Source organism: Chaetodon trifascialis, chromosome 9 (genome assembly GCF_039877785.1).
Source record: "Chaetodon trifascialis isolate fChaTrf1 chromosome 9, fChaTrf1.hap1, whole genome shotgun sequence".
NCBI lineage: Eukaryota > Metazoa > Chordata > Actinopteri > Chaetodontiformes > Chaetodontidae > Chaetodon > Chaetodon trifascialis.
The window spans coordinates 29,592,108-29,613,945 of record NC_092064.1 but is presented as its reverse complement, the minus strand read 5'-3'; the positions used below and the strand labels follow the sequence as shown (position 1 = coordinate 29,613,945).

At 49.7% G+C, this 21,838-nt stretch overlaps 2 protein-coding genes across 3 annotated transcripts in view; one reads left to right on the top strand and one right to left on the bottom strand.

Annotated features, from left to right (window-relative positions):
• Positions 1-21,838, top strand: part of spcs2 (signal peptidase complex subunit 2) — a 308,748-nt gene that overhangs the window by 235,244 nt on the left and 51,666 nt on the right. The window lies entirely within an intron of this gene.
• Positions 2,799-19,904, bottom strand: il1rap (interleukin 1 receptor accessory protein). Of its 2 annotated transcripts, none has more exons than XM_070970485.1 (12): positions 19,522-19,669; positions 16,831-16,904; positions 13,974-14,169; positions 13,502-13,585; positions 11,958-12,183; positions 11,524-11,686; positions 11,360-11,431; positions 10,045-10,174; positions 9,738-9,886; positions 9,286-9,429; positions 8,203-8,346; positions 2,799-4,944 (listed from the first exon to the last, which is right to left on the bottom strand). In XM_070970485.1, coding segments are annotated over exons 1-12 (2,289 nt in total). In that variant the 5' UTR covers positions 19,524-19,669; the 3' UTR covers positions 2,799-4,039. The 2 variants fall into 2 exon arrangements, with proteins under 2 accessions (XP_070826586.1, XP_070826587.1); XM_070970486.1 differs by lacking the exons at positions 2,799-4,944; positions 19,522-19,669 and adding exons at positions 5,843-7,265; positions 19,837-19,904.

The window sequence follows — 21,838 nt, the reverse complement described above, 5'->3', positions numbered from 1 at the left end:
CATCTGACCTGGATGTGACGCTGCAGCCCAAAACCACCAGACCACCGACCAATCAGTCAATCAATCAATCAATCAATCAATCAGTCAATCAATCAATCAATCAATCAATCAATCAATCAATCAATCAATCAATCAGATGTTTGACTGGCTGCTTTTCCTCAATGTGTTTGTACTAATGTGGACAACAGACACAGGGGACACAATGATCTAAAGAGACCAGAGACCAGAGGACAACAGACAGGGGACAGAGACCATCTTGAACCCCCTCACAGCTCTGACGGCCCACCAGCGGGCTGGAGGAGGACTTCCTGTTTCTCAACACAAACACGACGTTCATGTTTAGACTCATATTTAAGATCCAATCACAGCAGGAGCCTCGATAAACCAACAACAGACAAACAAGCGCCTTCAAAGTCCAGCCAGCACTGAGGACACTCACCGCTGACGTCTCACTGATCCACAGATCGAAGACAGTCAGACAGAGACGTCTGAAACTTCCACAAAGGTCCAGAAGATCCACAGCAGTGAAGACATTTAGTCCAAAACATGAAGCTAATCCACAGAAAGACATCTTCCTCCTTCAGATGAACAAACTTTGAGCTCATCTTCAGGAATTCACGCAGACGGCGGCCATCTTGTCTTCAGTTACTTTGTGGAGTTTCAAATGAGTCCTCGACCAATCACGAGCTGCCACATAAAGCCACGCAGCCAGAGCAGCCAATGATAGTCTGAGTTGAGAAGGGCCTCCTTCTCTTCTTCCATGTGAAGACTGAACCAATCACAGCCGACCGGGCAGATGACTGACGCTCCAAACAGCCAATGAAATCCTGAATCCTCTGATCGTTTCAGCTGCAGCCTCAGATCAAAGATTTCAATCTTCAGTATGAACACAGCTGGCTAAAATTAGATTTCATCAACATAAATAATGATATTTATGTTTGCGTTGATTAATATCCAGTAAGATGCTTTTTTTTTTCATGAACCATCAGAGAAAACATGTAAAACATTCAGTTTTTGTGTTTCTGTGATCAGTTTTATTGAACCTGAACTCGTCTCAGGCTTCATGCTGAGCTCTCACTGTGTTTTCCAGCTAATCAGTCTCAGGTAAACTCACCTGCAGGCGTCTGTTCCAGTGATTCTGACTGCTGAGGATAAAGGTTCAGTGAACCTGCAGCTTCTCCACATGGTTCAAGAGGAGCTCCAGTTTACTGTGGTCTGACTTTCAGGTGTTTTAGGCTCATTTTCCTGCACTGATTATTAACTAACAGGTGTTCCTGTTGATTCTCTGAGGAGCTTTGAGTCCAGCTCAGTAGATCTGTGGTCAAACTCCTCGTCTCAGCCGAACGATGGAGTCTGGAGGTCGTTAAAAACAGGCTGAGGGAAGGAAATTCAAACCTCAATCACCTCTGAAAAGAAAAATCTAAAGTCTGATCCCAAAAACATCTGACTCCGTTTTCTGAATGACGGCGACGTCTGTGACTTCTGTCTGCGGCTCAAAATGACTCATTCAAACCCTCAGCTGAGGATCACTGAGCACCTGAACACACCACGGGGAGTTCAGGGGTCCTGGGACAGTCCAGCTTTTACAACAAAAACACAACACAGCCTGTTCAGGAACATCACCAGCTAACAGAGCTAATGGTGCTAATGGAGCTAACAAAGCTAGCAGAGCTAATGAGCTAACAGAGCTAATGGAGCTAACAGAGCTAACAAAACTAAGCGCTAATTGAGCTAAAAAAAAGCGAACAGAGCTAATGGAGTTAACAGAGCTAACCAAGCTAACAAAGCTAATGGAGTGAACAGAGCTAACAAAACTGACAGAGCTAACAAATCTAGAAGAGGTAAGAGAGCTAACAAAGCTAACGGAGCTAAAAGAGCTAACAAAGCTAACAGAGCCAAAAGAGCTAACAAAGCTAACAGCGCTAATGGAGCTAAAAGAGCTAACAGAGGAGCGCCTCAGAGAAACGATCATTTGGTGCAGACAGGCGGTAGATTTCACTGACACCGACTGAACAGGAGGAGCCTTTGAACGTCTCATTTCTGGCTCTCCGCCTCCTCTTTAATTCAGCTCCTTTCTCCCTTCACCTCCTCTCCTCCTCCTCCTCTTCCTCCCTCTATCAGTGATGATGGATGTCTCGTTAACCAGCTGCTTGTCTTCTTCTGCACAATAAAAAAGACTGACGGCCTCTGAGACGACGTTTAACTGATCGCCGACCACAAGCCATCCAATGAGAGTGAGCGAGGGGAGGGGCCTGTGGTCACCTCACTCAGCATCTACACATCGTTTTATGTTATTGGACAGTTTTTCAGGAGTTCAGACAGCGAATGAGCGTTTGACAGGTGAAACCTGTGAAGGTGAAAGAACGTTAGAATAATTCAGTCAGACTTCATTAAAAAGGAGAGAAATCCAGGTTTTCTGTGAACGAATGAGAGTGTCCTGATGAATAAAGTGAAGCAGGTGTAACCTGAACAGGTGTGACACCAGGTGAAGCGTCCTCTGACTGTCAAACACAGACTGGTCTCAGATCAGCAGTGGAACGCTGACACCTGCTGACTCTCTCTCCTTCCTTCATGTTTCTTTCAGTTTTCCTCCTGAATCACCTGCGAACACCAGGTGGAATCAAGACTCTCAGCAGGGATCAGACGAAGGAGAAATCAAACACCCCTCACATCCAACAAAGGAAGCCATTAAACCTCCAAATTACAACAATAAAAGCATCTTTGTCCTGACTGCAGTCTGGAAATCTACACAATAAAAGCAGATGTGAAGACCCAACAGAGAAGTGAGACGAAGGTGTAACAGAATCCCACTAACGGGACGAAGACAGTCTTCAGTCAAGTCTTTATTTGTCCAAAGCGTCATCAGTGTCTCAGTACAGACATGCAACCAGAGACAGAGGACGCTCTTCATCATTCAGCCGTCACTCATCAAACATGTTCAAACCTTTAATGAAATTGCTGGAAAGACGAACAAAGAGCAGAGCTCACACTTAATCTTATCTTATCTTATCTTATCTTATCTTATCTTATCTTTAATGCTGTCTGTTCGTCTGCTGTCACAGTTCTGCTCAAACTTTCAAGCTTTACATGCAAAAGACAAGAGACAAGAAGGAGACGGACGACAGGACCCGTCCATCAGCTGGGCAGAGGAGCGAAGACACGTCCACTTCCTGCACGCTGCTCTGATGTCGTCGGCAGAGGCAGGTCTGATTGGCTGTTTGGATTGTGGGAAACAGAATCGCATGTCAAAGAAAGACACAGCGACCTGGACCACTTGGACCAGGACCACTTGGACCAGGCCTGGATCTGGTCTCTATAACGGACTCAACAGCAGGAACGTTTTTCTGACTCTGCATGTCATGTGATCAGGGACAGTTCGTCCCTTCGTCCTCAGATCAGAGTTCATGGCGTCGTGACTTTACTCTGGAATCATCTGAGGTGAGTTCAGGCTTGTTTGAGACGAGGACAGCATGTCTCATCCTTGAATGGACTTCAGCAACAACAAAAGCTTTTCTGACAGTTTGACACGTCTTCATTTCCCACAAACAGACTGGAGGACGTGTGTGCTGCATTCACTGTCCTGCACTGATTTAACACAGATCAGGATGCACACTTCATGTAACAGATGAGTTCTGTTGTCCACCTGTCAGTCAGCGTCTCTCGTCTCAAAAAAGCCTCGTGTCTCACCAGTCAAATGCTGCCTTCAGGTCAGGTCAGGTGGGAAAGACGGCTTTCACACCGTCAGACGGTGACAGTGAGGTCATGTGACTCATAACATTTAGACAGTGAATTTGAGCGAAACTCTCAGACTTTAAGTGAAGTCTGAGTGTCCAGAGACTTTGTGTCCGTGTGTGTGAAGGTGATCTGAATCCAGCACATGAACGGCGGACTCCGCCACTGACGAGGACGCGTCTGCAGAGAGATGATTGACAGGATGTGAATACACTGAACGATTAACAGTCAAAAAGGTTCGAACCAAACGATTAATAATTTAAAGATTCAAGTTTTCCCATCTGTCCCACGTGACTTGAATGCAGCATTACTCAGAGTCTGTATCAATGGCTCGGTTGGGTCTGTGTGGGGGGGGCACTGGCCTCATGATGGAGCCATGTTGAACCTCATCACTTTGCCTTAAACCAATCACTGGTTTCTGTATCGGTGTCGCTCCATCGGCGTCCTGCTGGCAGGTGGGGAGGGCGGAGTCAGAGTTCATGTCAGGTACAGGGGCGGAGTCAGGAGTCAACTGAGGGTCATGGGTGGAGTCTGGAATCGGGGCGGGGTCTGTTTCTGGGACAGGGTCTGACCGAACGTTATTCCTGTCATGTGACACCTGCTGCATCTCTGTTTCACCTGTTAGCTCCGCCCCCCTGTCGTCCACCTGTCCAATGAATCCGGCGCACCCTGAGCAGCTCCTGCTGTGCTGTGACCCCTCCTGCCTGCATGTACTCCCCCTCTGCGCCTTGCACCTCCCTCTGGTCTGGCTGTCTCGGCGGCTCTGACTGGCTGCAGCCCATCTGTTTCGCCGGCTCTGATTGGCTGTGCGTCTCTGGTTCTGGATCCGTTGCGCTCTCTGCAGCGCCAGGGCCGCCAGGTCCGAGTGAGACGACGTGCTGTCAATCAACCTCCTGCCCATAGCGAGCGGCCGGACGGGCAACGCCAGCCTCAGCCTCAGCCAGAAACGGGACCGCTGCGGTTCGGATCGACTCCCTCGCCACGTTACGGTGGCGGCGGCGGCCCAGCGGAGCTGAGCGACCTCCACGCAGGGCAGCTTACTGACCGAGCGGAAGACGACAGCGACGACCGCGGCCCGGTGGCCGTGTTGGAGGTACAGACCCAGACGACACTCCAGCAGGCTGAAGCTCTTCTCTGCCAGGAAGTCTGGACTGAGGACAAAAAGGAGGCGGCGGCTCCGCTGCATCGAGGACAGGATGGCTTCTGATAGGTCTGACAGAGGACAGACAGGAGTCAGGAAAGACAACAACATGAGAAGCTTGAAGGACACGTCCGGTGTCCGTGTGGACTTTACACTCTGAGACTCGTTTCCAAAACGTCACCGTCAGTTTTCAGCTCTGAAACGTCTCAACAGCTGCTGGACTGAGTCAGTGTCCTCAGAGGGTCAACCTGGTCTTAAAGAGCCGAGGAGCCGCTGGGACGTGGACTGTTCTGTCCTGCTGTAGAGCCAAATGTCCAACAGAGACAGACAGTCAAACGTCCTCGTATGATTCAAAATCCAAAGACAAATCTGGAATTTCTGAAGGCTAGAGGACAAAGTCCACAAAGGGACAACAAAGCTTCTCAAAGTCTGCAGTTCAAATCTGTCTTCAAATCAAGTTTGAGTGTTTGTGGACAAACTGACGTTCAGACGCTTGGAAACGTTTCTGATTTCATGTCAAAGACGAAAAGACATCCATCCATTTTCTATACCGACTGTCCCTTTCGGGGTTGCGGGGGGGCTGGAGCCTATCCCAGCTGTCAGCGGGCGAGAGGCGGGGCACACCGGTGGCCAGCCAATCGCAGGGCAACACACAAGACAGACAACCATTCACACTCACACTCACACCTGGGGACAATTTAGAGTCACCAGTGAACCTAATGAGGGAGGAAGCCGGAGAGGAGCCACGCATGCACGCACAGAAAGGCCCCGCCCGGGGATCGAACCGGCGACCTTCTTGCTGTGAGGCACGAGCACTACCTGCTGCACTACCTGCTGCACTACCTGCTGCGCCACCGCGCTGCCCTGACGATAAGACAATGTCTAATAAAGTTTGTCCCTGTGTCACATTGAATGTCCTCAGACTGAAGTCATGGAATGAGGGACAGTGGAATGAAGGATGCTGACGTACGATTGGATGAAAAATTCCTTTATTCAGAAACAGATGAAACATGGTGAAGAGATGAAATGCAGCGCTTTCATCACAGGTCTGTCCTCGTCAGAGACGTCAACACTCAACACAGAACCTCTAAAGACAGACAGTCCACACTCCTGGTCCTGAGTCCGTCTGTCCATCTGTCCTGTTTTGACTGTTTGCTCTTCTGGTGAGACGCTAAGCTTCACTTCGTTGTCTCTGTGCTGCTCTCTGACGATGAAGTTGAATCTGATCTAAAACACACACATCAGGAGGACGCTGCATTGTCTTTCAGTCATTGTGGACACCACGACCCAAAGACATGATGTTTTACTGCAAAGGGACACAGTACTGAGACAGACGCTGTAGTAATATAAAGTTAATATAATCGTTAATATAAAGATAACTGAGACGGTAGTGTGCAGGTGATGATGATGATGATGAGGAGGAGGAGGATGATGATGAGGAGGAGGAGGAGGAACATGAAAACAGACTCTGAGCTCAAAAGCTGGCGAGTTTTTGAGCGAGTTTACTGTTGTGTTCCTTCGCTCTTCATCTCTGGAGCTGAGGATGAGTGTTTTACATCTTCATCCTTTTCCTTTCTAACATCTCTGAACGTCTGCGGAGACCTGAAGGACAAACTGTCCACTTGTTTGTTTGCTTGTTTTCATGACCTTTATGCAAAAACACTTTCATCCTCTGACCTTCCATCTAGCATCATCATCAAGTCAAATGTCATTTGTCCAATACTTTGGTTTAGCCAACATGATATGTTAGCATCTAGCTAACACGTCACGTTAGCACTTAGCTAACGTGTCGTATTAGCATTCAGCTAACATGTCGTGGTAAGAAAACAGAGCTGCTAGCATCGCTGCAGACTGTGAGCCTCGTTAGTTGAATGAAAATAACAACGGGACTGATGAAGGGACAGTTCGTGGTGAAGTCGAGCTGCAGACCTCCGTCTCGGCTACGTTGCCGAGTTCAGGACCTTCTGCGGGTCTTTGACCGTGTTGGTGAGGAGGCCTGTTTGGGAGTTTGTGCTGTTCTGACTGTCCAGCCTCCTCATCAAGGACACCTCCTTACTGCTCCCGTCCTCCTCCCTGACGCTAACCCTCCTCACAGGTAACTCCACCCTCAGCCTCTTCCAGAAGCGGGACGTCAGCTCCCTGGACTTGTCCCCCTGCCACCGGACCAGTGCCAGGGCCACCCGGGCCCTCCTCAGCTCTCTGACCCAGCCCTGCCTCTGAACCGGTTTGTACTGGATCAGGATCACCCGCAGGTTCCCTTCTAGCGCCATGCTGTCGATGCCGGCCTTCAGCTCCAGCAGGGCCTGGGAGCCCCGGGAGGCGTAGCCCGGGCTAATGACCACCAGGAGGCGCCGGCTACGGGCCACGAAACTCAGAGTCTCATCTGTGATGGCTGCAGGGAGAGAGGAGGGTTAATGAAGGGATGAGGGACGGACGATGAGAGGATGAAGAGTGTGTCATTGTTCATCTGTCCTTCTAGTAGTAGTAGTAGTAGTAGTAGTAGTAATAGTAGTAGTAGTAGTATTAGTAGTAGTAGTTGGGAGTTGCAGGGGAAGCAGCAGGAGGAGTAGCAGTGATACAAAGTGTATGAGCAGATGCAGTAGCTGAAGTAGTAGTAGCAGTAGTAGCAGTAGCAGTAGTAGCAGTAGCAGTAGTAGCAGTAGAGGTCTTAGTCTATTGGTCTGACGCCTGCAGGCTCTTCTTCTGCCTGACTTGGACCCTCAGCTCCACGTCCTCCACAGGGACGTCTGCAGCAGATCCAGATGTTGACCACAGGTCTGACAGCAGTCAGACGTCCTCGTCCTTCGTCTTAAGACACATCGATTTGAGCTCAACGTCAAACTGTTTCATTAATAACTGACATAACTGACCCTTCACACGTTCGTCATCTTTTCTTTTCTCTGAACGTGTTTGTTTGATCTGTGACACTGAGCGGGAATCGAACCCGCATCGGGTAACACGGCTTGGACTTCCACGCTGTCAGTGACGTTCATTTAATCATGCCATTCAAAAAGTACTACTGTGGAGGTACCAGTAGTAGTAGCAGAGGGAAGACTACTACAGCAGAAGTAGCAGCAAGACGAGTAGCAGCATGCAGTGGAAGTATTAGCAGCAGTAGTAATATTACAAGTACTAGGTATCATATGAGTAGCAGAAATAATGAGTACTTGTTGTAGGATTGTACTATAGAATGTGTACTACAGCATGAGTATGTGTACCTCATGCTCTGCAGTATCTGTTAGTATTGTGCTGCAGTAAGTGTATAATACTGCAGTGTCTGAGCGTGTTCTGCAGTACATGTGAGTACTGCAGTACATGTGAGTACTCACTCCCTCCAGGCAGACTGTCTCTGTCAAAGATACACACTGAGTATCCGAGCTCGTTCTCCAGGACGCTCCTCAGCGTGGACAGAACGAAGTGCTCCTCCTCGCCGTTCCTCGCATACGAGATGTACACGTCGTACTCCTTATCATCTGCACGCACACACACACACACACACGCACGCACGCACGCACACACACACACACACACACACACACACACACACACACACACACACACACCGCACAGGCACGCACACACACACGCACGCACGCGCGCACACACACACACACACGCACGCACACACACACGCACGCACGCACACACACACACACGCACGCACACACACACACACACCGCACAGGCACACACACACACACACACACACACACACACACCGCACAGGCACACACCGCACAGGCACACACACACACACACACACACACACAGTATTGATTACTGAGAGGAGATTTCATCTTGAGTTCGGGGAACAACGTCAGTTTGTTTTTATCTTCTCAGGAAACCAAATGAAAAACTCCCTGATCTGATCTGATCAGCAGGAAGTGACATCACGCTCGGGTAACGACCTCTGTGCATTTTTAGTTAGAAGGATCAAGGTTGTGCACATGAAGCCGTGTGACGCTGCCGCCCAATCCTGACTCTCAAATGTCAGAGTTTCCTTGAAAGCATCACAGGGAGACGTCCTGCTGGACGCTGAGAGACAGCGCAGTGCAGGTGATGCGGTGGCGTCTGTCGGGTTAAACGCTTTGGCCTGAAAGCAGGAGGACGCTGGGCCGGCAGTCCGTCCTCAGGCTCGACGTGTCCCCGTCTCTGAGCTGGACGGAATAAATCTGGCAGCGTTAGCGGACGCGTCACTAGATTCAGAGTTTAATCATCTAAATGCTTCAGCTGCAGACTGAGAAGATCATCAGCATTAAACTGAAGAAATTTAGTGTCGGGACGTAAAACCTGAGGAGGAGGACCACTTTTATCACCTCAGGCGAGGTTTTCTCTGCGCTGCCGAACACTCAGCTGCAGGCTCGTCACAGCGAGGTGAGGAACACACCTGCCGTCATCGAGCTGCCGCTCACCTGTGTGTCGCTCGTCCGTGCCGAACCAGGAGCGATAGAGCAGCAGGAGCTCCAACCAGAAGACGTGATACACCACGAAGAGCAGCAGCATGAGGACCAGAGTCACGCCGAGACCACAGCCCAGCTCCACCGACGGCAGGGACACTGACAGACACACCTGAGAGTTAGACACGTCCAGGTACGCTCAAATGACAGGGAGACATTTTGACTCAGGAGGAGGAGAGGACAGACATCAGGTTTATATGTGACAACATTTCCAGAAGATCAAGACAATAAACCAGGACTGAACGTTTGTCTGAGGATCATCACCTGGAGGCGAGCCTCCTCCTCCTCCTCCTCCTCCTCACCTTCCTCCTCCTCCTCCTCCTCCTCCTCCTCCTCCTCCTCCTCCTCCTCCTCACCTTCCTCCTCCTCCTCCTCCTCCTCCTCCTCCTCCTCCTCCTCCTCCTCACCTTCCTCCTTCAGCTGAGCTCTGCGGGTCTCGTAGCCTCGGTCGTTCCTCACTGAGCAGTTAAACTCTCTGTTCAGGTCATCAGACTGGAAGTCCTGGACCACCAGCACGCTCTCCACCGTCCGGTCCCCGAACTCGTACTTCACCTGTCTGCACGCACACACGCACGCACGCACGCACGCACACACACACACACACCATATATGTCACAAACAGCGATGAGTTTGACAGCGGAGGTCAAGTTAACGTTCTCTGTCCACTCTCCTCCAGACGGGCTTTAAGACAAACGTCAACATGCTTCTGTCCACCTGCTGGTTGCGGAGAATCGATGATGGTCGGGAAGTTTGTCCAGCGTCGTCCCATCCACCGTCCACCAGATGTCCATCGGAGAGTTCAGGTAGGGGAACAGACCTCTGCACACCAGACGCACCTCCATGTCTGAGGGGACAGCAACGTCTACAGTTAGACCTCAGCAGCAACGTGAGACACTTTGGACCAGACCAGAAGGAGACACTGTCTTTTTGGGTGGTTTTTTAAATCTTCACAGGACACCGTTCATGCTGTGACCTCATGAAGGACGCACAAATGTAAAGTTAAAGGGACAGATGGACACTCTTGGCCTCTTGTCCTCTGTCCTCTCCTCAGGACATGGACGTTCAGTTAGATTTCAGTTTTTTCTTCCATCCTTCATGTCGGGTGAGACAGTAAATAAACATGTTTGTCTAACTCAGCAGTCGTCCTGATCAATAACAAATTATCACACTGATCGGTTAAGCTGGACCACCCCATCACCATGACGACCGCATCCTTCAACAACCTCATCACCTGCACTGATCAATACGTCTTCAGCCTCATATGAAATATCCCATAATGTACCACACGGTAAAAACCTGGAATAAAAACCTGAAATAAAAACCTGGAATAAAACCTGGAATAAAACCTGAAATAAAAACCTGGAATAAAAACCTGAAATAAAAACCTGGAACAAAACCTGGAATAAAACCTGGAATAAAGACCTGAAATGAAAACCTGGAATAAAACCTGGAACAAAAACCTGAAATAAAAACCTGGAATAAAACCTGGAATAAAACCTGGAACAACACCTGGAACAAAACCTGGAATAAAACCTGGAATAAAGACCTGAAATAAAAACCTGGAATAAAACCTGGAACAAAAACCTGAAATAAAAACCTGGAATAAAACCTGGAACAAAAACCTGAAATAAAAACCTGGAATAAAACCTAGAATCTAACCCGTTCATGGTACTGCTCGGGTCAGTTTACAGCAGAAAGCCAGCAGGGGGAGCTGTTTCCTGGTGTTGAAGTCAGCCGCGGTTTCATAGAGCTGCTGTATGGAAATGAACATCTCCAACTTCTCTCTACAAACAGAGTTAATTCAGTCTTTACAAAAGAAATGTCAGCCTCAGCGTTTAATTTAAATTCTGTTGCACTGTGTGAACGCTTCAATTAGAACTTTGTTTATCATCAAGTACCACTGCGTTATCACCTGATGTCAAAACGACATGTGAAAAGACAGAAAAGCACACTTCTGTTTTTAGACCTGTCAGACCTCAAATGGGCTGAAATTCAGACAGATGACTCAGCGCTTTTGCCGTTCACCTACCCTGCTTGACGATGAAGACCTGGTCCACAGCTGGGTGGTGGATGCTGGGGGTTTTGGGCAAGGAAGGAGGATCTGAGAGAGAAAACAGAGCAGCGTTTACCTCCAGAGTTCATTCGTTACAGTCTGCACAGCGGTGGTGGAGGTGCAGGTGGAGGTGGTCTCACAGACGGCGGTGACGTTGATGGTCCTGGTGAAGTTCAGGTCCTTGCCTTTCCTCTGAAACCGGACCGTACAGAAATACAAACCCTGGTACGGGTCCATCATGACGTGAATCTGCAGACTGACGCCCTTCAGCATCCGATTGTGCCAGAAGTGATCTTCACACCGCTGAGACACAGAGAAACAGGATGAGACAGTACAGGACGGGACACGGCGGGACAGGGCAGGACGGGACAGGACAGGATGAAACAGAAACAAACTGTTTGCTGACACATCATCATCTTAAAATGTGTTTCCTGTTGAGTCCCTGCAGGTCTGAAGGACACTGAGAGCTCATGGGACACGGGGGGGGGGGGGCACTTCAGAGACGCTACAGTTTGTCCCGGTGGACAAGACACAGCAGCAGCGTTCAGTTTCAGATACGAGGACCGACTATTACCAAGCTGCCTGGCTTCACATGGCGCCAGGTGACGGTGGGCTCGCTGTCGGCCATGTTGGCAACATCCTTCAGGTTTGGACAGTCCAGCATGTCCCCCGTCTGCAGAGGGATGATCATCTGAGTTGTCGCCACGGCAACAGGAGGCGCGCAGTCTGCGGCGCGGACCACCTCGTCAGGCCGCAACACCTTCAGACGCACAGCGATCTTACTGCAGGACGACTTGTTTCTGCGGGACAGACGCAGGAGACATCCGTCCATCGTCAGAGCAACCTTCTGATCGGATGTTTTTACAGCAACAAGATAGGAAGGAGAAAGACTGCGAGACAAAAAGTAGGACAAAGATGTGCAGCAGAGCAAACCACAAGCAGCGAGCGGAGACAGAGGACAGAGAAGACAGAGGACAGGACGTGACGTGTGACCACACAGGATGTAAAACTAGATCAGACACATCGTCCAGATTCAGGTCTGAGCTGCACCACGACTGAACGTGGGAGGACATCATCAGTGTCTTCTTCTTCGTGGGTCGTTAAAGAACATCCTGCTGAGGTCTTCATCAGGATGAAGCTCAGATCGACTCTGATGCAGCGATGAGACGCGTCCTACAGAGAGCGAGGACGCGTCTCACACGCGGACTCTGAGTGTGTGTGTGTGTGTGTGTCTGTGTGTGTGTCTGTGTGCGTGTGTGTCTGTGTGTGTCTGTGTGCGTGTTTTGTGTGTGTGTGTGTGTGTGTGTGTGTGCGTGTCTGTGTGCGTGTGTGTCTGTGTGTGCGTGTCTGTGTGTGTCTGTGTGTGTCTGTGTGTGCGTGTCTGTGTGTGTCTGTGTGTGTCTGTGTGTGCGTGTTTGTGTGTGTGTCTCTGTGTGTGTCTGTGTGCGTGTTTTGTGTGTGTGTGTGTGTGTGTCTGTGTGCGTGTGTGTGTCTGTCTGTGTCTGTGTGCGTGTGTGTGTCTCTGTGCGTCTCTGTGTGTTTCTGTGTGTCTGTGTGTGTGTCTGTGTGCTTGTTTTGTGTGTCTGTGTGTGTGTCTGTGTGCTTGTTTTGTGTGTCTGCGTGTGTGTTTAGTGTCGAAGCGTCCGGCCACACCTTCGTCCTCGTCCTGATCCTGAACAGGTCACATGACCAACACACATCACCTCAGTAACTTTGAGCTATAGCTGCATTTTGATTGGCTGACTACAGATGAGGCGTGTGTTCATAACCTGTGCAGTCCAGACCCTCGTCCCCCCTCGTCCCCCCTCGGCCCCTCAGACCTCCTCTCCAGAGGGGAACTGGTCCTGTCTGCTGAGGCTCATGCGGTTCTGGACCGGGTCCAGCTGACTGTCGAGCGTCCGGGACGGCGGATGGAAACTGATGGAATCTGAAGGATCTACAGGTCTGACGGTCTGACAGGATCTGGTCTAATGTCCGTCTTAAAGCACTAAAACTTCTGTGGATGAGACGGTCCCTGATTGGCTGATTTAAATCTACGGTACACATCTGCAGGACATCCTGTTCACACACTTCGCAGGGGAGACAGAGGTGAAATGGACAGAGGGACAGGCGTCTTACCGCAGCATGCAGATGTACTGTCCGGTGTCTGCGGGGACGGCCGGCTGCAGCCACAGCGTCTCTCTGTCTTTGCTGAGCCGCGAGCTGCAGAGAGACACATGAAACTCAGTCAGTCCATCAAAACAAACTGTGATGTCCTCAGAGACGCTAATCGAGCCGCTCGCCGTCCACGGTCTCTGGAGCGAGGACGTTACGATGAACCTCATTGTTCAGACTGTCAGAGGGTCAAACTCTTCATCTTAAAAACAATTCAGTCTTCATCAGATGGTTTTCTTACGCTGTTTGGATTCATGATCAGGACGAATCTTCTACTGGTCAAACTGGTCCACCTGTCCGTCCATCTGAGGCTGAGGGACGGACAGGTGGACTTCACCCTGCATCGATCTTACTGCTACAGCCAGAAGCGACTGAAACATGGAGCACAGGCTCAACGTGGTAAGAATCAGCTGATCAGGACTTCCTGCAGGCGTACTTGTTCCTGATTGGCTGTTCCAGGTCTTGACCCTCGGGGACGCGGTACCAGAAGAGGTTGTGTCCAGCGCTCTGGGTGGAGGTGTAGTTGTAGACGGAGGGGTGAAAGAAAAGAGGACACGAGAGCCAACCGGCCTCCCCCTCCAGGACCGAGACCGCCCCCTCGCGGGACTCCCCCCAGTCGTAACACATGGGCTCTGCGGGGGGGACACGTCAAAGGTTAGTCAACAGCAGAGACACCTACAGCCATGACACCGAGCTGGACACCTGGACAGACATGAGCAGCGTCCAGCGGCGTCTCCGTTCTGCTGGTCGACTGATCGATTCGGACAGCGAACGTGAATCAACACGAGAGGAATCAAACGACGGAGCGCTGACGAAGACTTCGTCTTCATCATCTCTACAGTTTTTAAGGTCTAAAGAGACGGAGGAGGGACCGCCGTCACCTGGAGGTGGGTCACGCTAACGTCACGTCTCCTGAGTGTGACTCGTTTCTGGTCTCTGATTGGTGTCTTGTGAAGACACTGGCAGGACGGATGGACTCGCTCTGAGGAGCCAATCGAAAACTAAACTGCAGATCGTCACATTAAAGGACCTGAAGAGACTGAGGACAGACTCAGACTTCAGCCGATCGATCAATCCATCGATCAGAGACACTCCGCACGTCCTCCAAGGACTCATTGAGAATGGACCAGTTAATTAGACAGAGGACGAAGACGAAGACGGTTCAATACCAGATGATAACAGTGAGGACTAACGACACAGCGGACCCCCGACGACTCGGAACCAGACCAGCAGACCAGCAGGCGAGAGACCAGAGGGACCACAAACCAGACCAGCAAAACCAGCACAAGAGCCAAAGTAAAAAACATGTAAGGAGCTCCTCAAAGCTGCCCCCCACCCCCCCACCCCAAAAACCGATCCCTGCTGATACCCTGAGAAAGACAGACAGACAGAGACAGAGACAGAGACAGACAGACAGACAGACAGACAGAGACACAGACAAACAGACAGACAGAGACACAGACAGACAGACAGACAGACAGACAGACAGACAGACAGACAGACAGACAGACAGAGACACAGACAGACAGACAGACAGTGAGACAGACAAACAGACAGACAGACAGACAGACAGACAGTGAGACAGACAGAGACACAGACAGAGACACAGACAGACAGACAGACAGACAGACAGACAGTGAGACAGACAGAGACACAGACAGAGACACAGACAGACAGACAGACAGACAGTGAGACAGACAAACAGACAGACAGACAGACAGACAGACAGACAGACAGACAGTGAGACAGACAGAGACACAGACAGACAGACAGTGAGACAGACAGAGACACAGACAGACAGAGACACAGACAGAGACATTTGAGTGTTGTGTCTTCTTTAACTTCCAACAAGAACTATTAAAGCTTCAACGATCAGTCGATGATCAATTCATTTATTGATACTACAGACACTGACGATGACAGCCAATCAGATTTGAGCCTCTGGCTCCTCTTTGTCACGTTCTTCTCATTATGAGACAAACATGTGACATGAGGACGTCTCTGAGGACAGACGGTGATCAACGAAGCTTCACTGACAAACAGGGACCAGTTCTGGGTCCAGAGCCTCAGCTTGAGCCTCACTGGCTGTGTGTGCGTGTGTGTGTGTGTGTGTGTGTGTGTGTGCGTGTGTGTGTGCGTGTGTGTGTGTGTGTGTGTGTGTGTGTGCGTGTGTGTGTGCGTGTGTGTGCGTGTGTTCGTGTGTGTGTGCGTGTGTGTGTGCGTGTGTGTGTGTGTGTGTGTGCGCGCGCGTGTGCGTGTGCGTGCGCGTGTGTGTGTGTGCGCGCGCGTGTGCGTGTGCGTGTGTGTGTGTGTGTGTGTGCGCGCGTGCGTGTGTGCGTGCGCGTGTGTGTGTGTGTGTGTGTGTGTGTGTGCGTGTGTGTGTGTGCGTGTGTGTGTGTGTGTGTGTGTGTGTTGGTAATTGACCTGTCAGCTTTTCCCTGCTGGAGAATTCGTCTTTCTATTAAAAGCCTCTTCAACATCCACTCCTCCTCCTCCTCCTCCTCCTCCTCCTCCTCCTCCTCCTCCTCCTGCATCCATCTGCCCTAATACATTCAGCCCCCCCCCCCCCCCCCACACACACACACACTCACTCACACACAGTAACTCTGTAACATGCTGGAAATCAAACTTTTTCTCTGACGGGAAAGTGATGAAGAGATTCCTCGTCATGCCGACTGTCAATCAATCGTTGGACTTTTGGCCAAGTGCAGACAAACTTAAAGGACATTTGGTTTAATGTCTTCAGTCATTTTGTGTTCGTCCAATCAAACCGTCCTCTTCGTTCTCCCAGAGGCCGCTGGCGGTACTGCACCTGAACGCCTCATCTCCTGTCATGTGACTCATTCACACGCGCAGGATTTATGAGTGTCCCCAAAGGATCCCATCACTTCCCTCAGCCCCATCCCACCACATCCATCCTCCTCCACCCCCCCACCCCCCCACCCCCCGCTCTCAGACAGCGTTACAAATGGCCTCCTCTCTGGAACCATCCGTCCTGCGTCCCACGAGGCGAGAGCTTCGCCTTTAATTAACCTTCCTTTTGCAGAGTTGCAGCACATGAACCAGACAGATTTTTTACCATCGACGCAGTAAAAAAACATCAGAGGATCATTTTTCATGTTTTTAACTCGCTTCACGCTTTCAGCGCCGACTTTTCTGCTCGATTCACGACCTTCACGCTGCCTCAAAACAAATAAAACCAGGAAACCTGAAGGCAACACAGGAAGAGAGGAAGAACTGAGCTGACCTGGAGTCAGCGGAACGAGCTCCAATCAGAAACAACTGTCACTCACCTGACGGCTCACTGGGCTGACCGACAGGCATCCTGACCGCCACGAGGAAGAGGAGGGTGAAGATGAAGCACGCCCTGCAGAGAGACGGAGAGACTGTAGTGAAATATATTTTATACCGAAACAAACAGGAAGTAACAAATCACAGATAAAACCACTGAAGAAGAAGAAGAGTCATTAAAATAAAAACATGGACGATCTGCAGCCGAGGAAAAGTAGAGCCGAAGAAGACGTCCACATTCATCGCAGACTGGACGGGACGCTGATGTCTCAGCCTGCAGGACGAAGCTTTGACTGGACTCAAACCGCTGACGCCCAACTCCACCCGCTGCTTCCTGCTCCGCCCTCCCCTCCAGCTGGTGGCAGCAAGGCGTCCACACGCACCTCACGAGTGTCCAACGAGCGCAGGACCAGAGACAGGAAGCACACGAGACAAGAGAAGAAGAGACGTGGAGCGGCGCGGCCACAGCGTGAGATAACCGCCAACAAAGAAGACAAGATGAAGATCGCTGCGTCCAATCAACCAATCAGCTCGCTCGACGCACAGTTCCAGCTCCCATGATGCTTTTCACCACCAACAATCAACACATTTCACTCTTCAAAAAAGAAATAAATACTTAGATATTTACATATTTTCATAACTGTGGAGAGAAAGAGAAGAAGAAGAAGAAGAAGAAGAAGAAGAAGAAGAAGAAGAAGAAGAAGAAAAGATGAAGAAGCAGAAGGTTGAACAGACGGAGAGAAAACGAGTCAGAGAGGACGATCAGACAGAACGAGTCGATCCCAGGAGAGACATACAGAGACAGAGCTGCTCGTCCATCACACACACACACGCACACACACACATGCACACACACACACACACACACACACACACACACACACACACACACACACACACAGCAAATGGAGCTCAATAAAACCAAACCTGGAGAAGCCCCCTGGGTGTTTTTGTGTGTGTGTGTGTGTGTGTGTGTGTGTGTGCATGTATTCCTCACGTTGTGGGGACAGACTGCAGGTCCTCAAAGTGTCAATCATCGAGTTTTAGGGTGAAGACATGAGTCAGTCTCCAGGACATGAATGTAGGTCTGTGTGATGTCCCCAGACATGACAGAAACACGACTGAGTGTTTGCGTGTGTGTGTGTGTGTGTGAGCATGTAATAAACCACAGACAGTAATAACCCGTCACCACACAGGATTCTGGCTTCTGATTGGTCGTTTCTGTCCTCGTCAGCTTCCTCTGAGCTGCAAGACGTCAGCGTCTCAAGAAAAGATGAAGAAATAGAATGTGTAGAATGTGAACGACACACAGTCAAAGTGTGTGTGACGGCCGAGTGTGTGTGTGACGGCCGAGTGTGTGTGTGACGGCCGAGTGTGTGTGTGACGGACGAGTGTGTGTGTGACGGTGAACACGCTGCTGAACGAGTTAATGAATAATTTGAATGAAAAGTTGTTTAAATCAGACATTCAGCTGAATGTGTGTGTGTGTGTGTGTGTGTGTGTGTGTGTGTGTGTGTGTGTGTGTGTGTGTGTGTGTGTCTGTGTGTGTGTGTCTGTGTGTGTGTGTGTGTGTGTGTGTGTGTGTGTGTGTGTGTGTGTGATTCATGTGTGGGTGACGTTCTTTAAACGTGATGTTTTATCTATGGAGTTCTGTTCTAATGTTTCCATGTGGGCAGAACATGAAAATAATCTTCACTTAGATATATGATGATGATGATGATGATGAAGAAGACGATGATGATGATGATGATGATGATGAAGAAGACGATGATGATGATGATGATGATGATGATGAAGAAGACGACGATGATGATGATGATGATGATGAAGAAGACGATGATGATGATGATGATGATGAAGAAGACGACGATGATGATGATGATGAGGATGATGTCTGACATCTTCTGCCAGGCCTCATTTTCTTTTGTTTTAATTAAAAACAGACATCTGAATTGCTCCTCAATTCATTTGTTAACTGCAGAAGTATGATGATGATGATGAAGATGGGGATGATGAAGAGCAGGTGGACTGCAGTGTTAGCTGTGTTTCTGCTGATGGCTGCAGAGTCCCCAGACTGATGTGAAGGACAATAATCTGATTATGAGACCGGATCGATGGAGAACAGTGACTGAGGAGAGTCTCTGCTTCACCGTGAGGACAGAAACTTCCTTTAAAATCTGCTCGTTTTAAATTCTCTTCATCATCTGAAAATATTCAACCAAAGTTTTTACTCATTTCAAAACATTTCTAAAATCTGTGGAGTCTCCCTGTAAATTCGGCTCAGAAATCATTCTTCTGGTGAAATTTTACCTCAACAAATGTCAACTTTAAACATGGTCTGTCACAGTAAGTTACCGTCCATGGTGTCTTAGAGGTGTTTGAATGAAATGGTTAAAGTTGTATTTCCGTTGATTTGAGCGCAGTTTGGTGTCCTGTTCATGTGCCGAAATGTAGAAAAGCACGGACTGAATGATGCTGATGTGTCGCTGTGCCCTCAGCTTGTCTGTGCTGCTAAAAACAACCGACAAACATTAAACCTGGAGATTTTTAAATGAGCATCCGCTCGAAGCTGAGTCCTCATGAGCGAGCAGCACTCAGCTCTGCTCTCAGCGCGGATCAGACGCAGCAGCGCGCCGGAGCTCAGAGAGAAACCACTGAATCAAACCGACAAACACGGCAGGAGGTGCACTTACATGGACAGCAGGTCGGGAGGCTCCGCGCGGCGTCTGTCCGGGCGGGACGAACCAGTCTGATTTGTACAGCTGAGCGTGCCGGCGGCGGGCGGAGCTGCGCTGGGTGGGGGCGGCTCCAAAGGCTGGACGAGACTTTGGGGGTACCCGGGTCTCTCTCTCTCTCTCTCTCTCTCTCTCTCTCTCTCTCTCTCTCTCTCTCTCTCTCTCTCTCTCTCTCTCTCTCTCTCTCTCTGTGTGTGTGTGTGTGTGTGTGTGTGTGTGTGTGTGTGTGTGTGTGTGTGACAGGCTGCTGGTGACTCACACACACACACTCACCCTCCGGTTAGCACCGCAGCTCCGGTGATTAACGGCCCCATGTCAGGGCGCCTGTAAATCTCCGTGAGTAACGGACCGGAGGGTCCCCGGTGGTCCGGGAAGAGTTCCAGCTGCGCGCGAGGAGGCCGCTCCGCTAATTAATGAGTCCGGATCAACGTCACGTGCTAATTAAGTCATTAAATTCACCGAAGTGTTGCAATTATCCGCTAAAGAAACCAAAACAGAGAAGTGAGACAGACAGAGACGGAGAGACAGAGAGGGACAGACAGAGAGACAGACAGAGAGACAGACAGCTGGAGGTGAGACAGACGCTTCAAATCACCAACAGGCAGAAAATGTGAAGTTAAAGCAGCTGAGAGAGTGTGTGTGAGAGAGTGTGTGTGAGAGAGTGTGTGAGAGTGTGTGTGTGTGTGTGAGAGAGAGAGAGAGTGTGTACATGTAGGAAGTGGAGTTGAGTGTATTCCGGGTGATGCTCCTCCTCCTCCTCCTCCTCCTCCTCCTCCCTGTTGCGACATCACATTGATTTCCAAACATCAGACACTGAAGTACAAGTACTGCTGAGGCACAGGGGGAGCAAGTACTCTGCCCTGTACTGCAGTACTAATACCACAGAAGCCTGTACACAGTTCAAGTGAAGCTGAAGTACAAACACTTTCACGATGAAGAATTTACACACAAACAGCAGCAGAGTGGTCAAATCTGATTTTTATGAAAGTCATCAACCAGAGACCAGAAGTCCTTCAGTCCACTTAGGACATGTCCTTGAGCAGGACTTTGAGTCAGGACGCAGTATTTCTGGGTACAAGTACTGATAGTATCAGTAATGAAACTGCAGTTTCTACTGATAATAATCAGTTAATGAAGTTTTTTGCAGCTGAAGACACGAAACAAAGAAATAAAGAAAAACAATAAAATCTGAATATTTGACAAGTTAAAGAAGAAGAAACATGAAATTCAAACACAAACAACACTCTTCTTCTGCTCTTTAATTACGTGACAGTCGCTGGCAGTCCAGCTCGTCCCTGGTCTGATGTCTCCCTCTGGTGGCGGCAGCCTGTCAATACAAGTGAAGACAGCCGACTCACCTGGCAGGTGAACGCTGAGCAGCAGCTCCTGTTTTATACTCCTGAAGATCAGATCTGAAGGAGGCAGGCCAGGACCTGAACCAGACCAGGACCTGAACCAGACCTGAACCAGACCAGGACCCAAGCCAGACCAGGACCTGAACCAGACCAGGACCAGAGCCAGACCAGGACCCGAACCAGACCTGAGCCAGACCAGGACATGCACACACGCACAGAGTTTCAAGTCTGTGGTGCGTTCACTGCCCTCTGTGCTGACATCAGCTGAGTTGTGTTCAGGTTCACTCAGTTTCATTGATTGTTCTGAGTCAGTGCAACACAATGCTGCCTGCCTCTGTGTGTGTGTGTGTGTGTGTGTGTGTGTGTGTGTGTGTGTGTGTGTGTGTGTGTGTGTGTGTGTGTGTGTGTGTGTGTGTGTGTGTGTGTGCATATGATACGAAATGAAGTTGCTCATTTATTCTGTTTGTTTCCTGTTGAATTTATTTGGATTTTATTCTATTTTAATAAAAAAAGAGAAATAAAGAAGAAAATGCTAATTTCATGCTAAATGTAGCATTTTACTGTTTAAAATCTGTACACATACAGTACTGTACACTGGCTCTTTCACAATAAAAGCCCTGTGGCTCCTTCACAATTAAGGCTCTGTGGCTCCTTCACAATAAAAGCTCAGTGGCTCCTTCACAATAAAGGCTCAGTGGCTCCTTCACAATAAAAGCCCTCCAGCATGTAGCACTGGAGTTTCTCTGTGAAGCAGCTGCAGGGTGAAGCCTCGTTCTGTCTCCTGATCAGGTCTGATGATGATTGGCCAGTTCGTCCTACAGATCAGATCTCCATGAGGAGAAGAAGACAGGAGGACAGGAAGTCTCCTCCTTGTTGTTGTGGTGTCAGCTGAGGGTTCAGCAGCGTTCAGCAGCAGCAGC

Bases quoted from the DNA above. Each gene is read 5' to 3' on its own strand.
- il1rap (XM_070970485.1), bottom strand. The intron at 11,432-11,523 runs GTGAGACCACCT...TTTCTCTCTCAG, and splicing joins CATCAACGTCACCGCCGTCT to ATCCTCCTTCCTTGCCCAAA. The intron at 10,175-11,359 runs GTAGGTGAACGG...CTGTCCCCTCAG, and splicing joins GGTCTTCATCGTCAAGCAGG to ACATGGAGGTGCGTCTGGTG.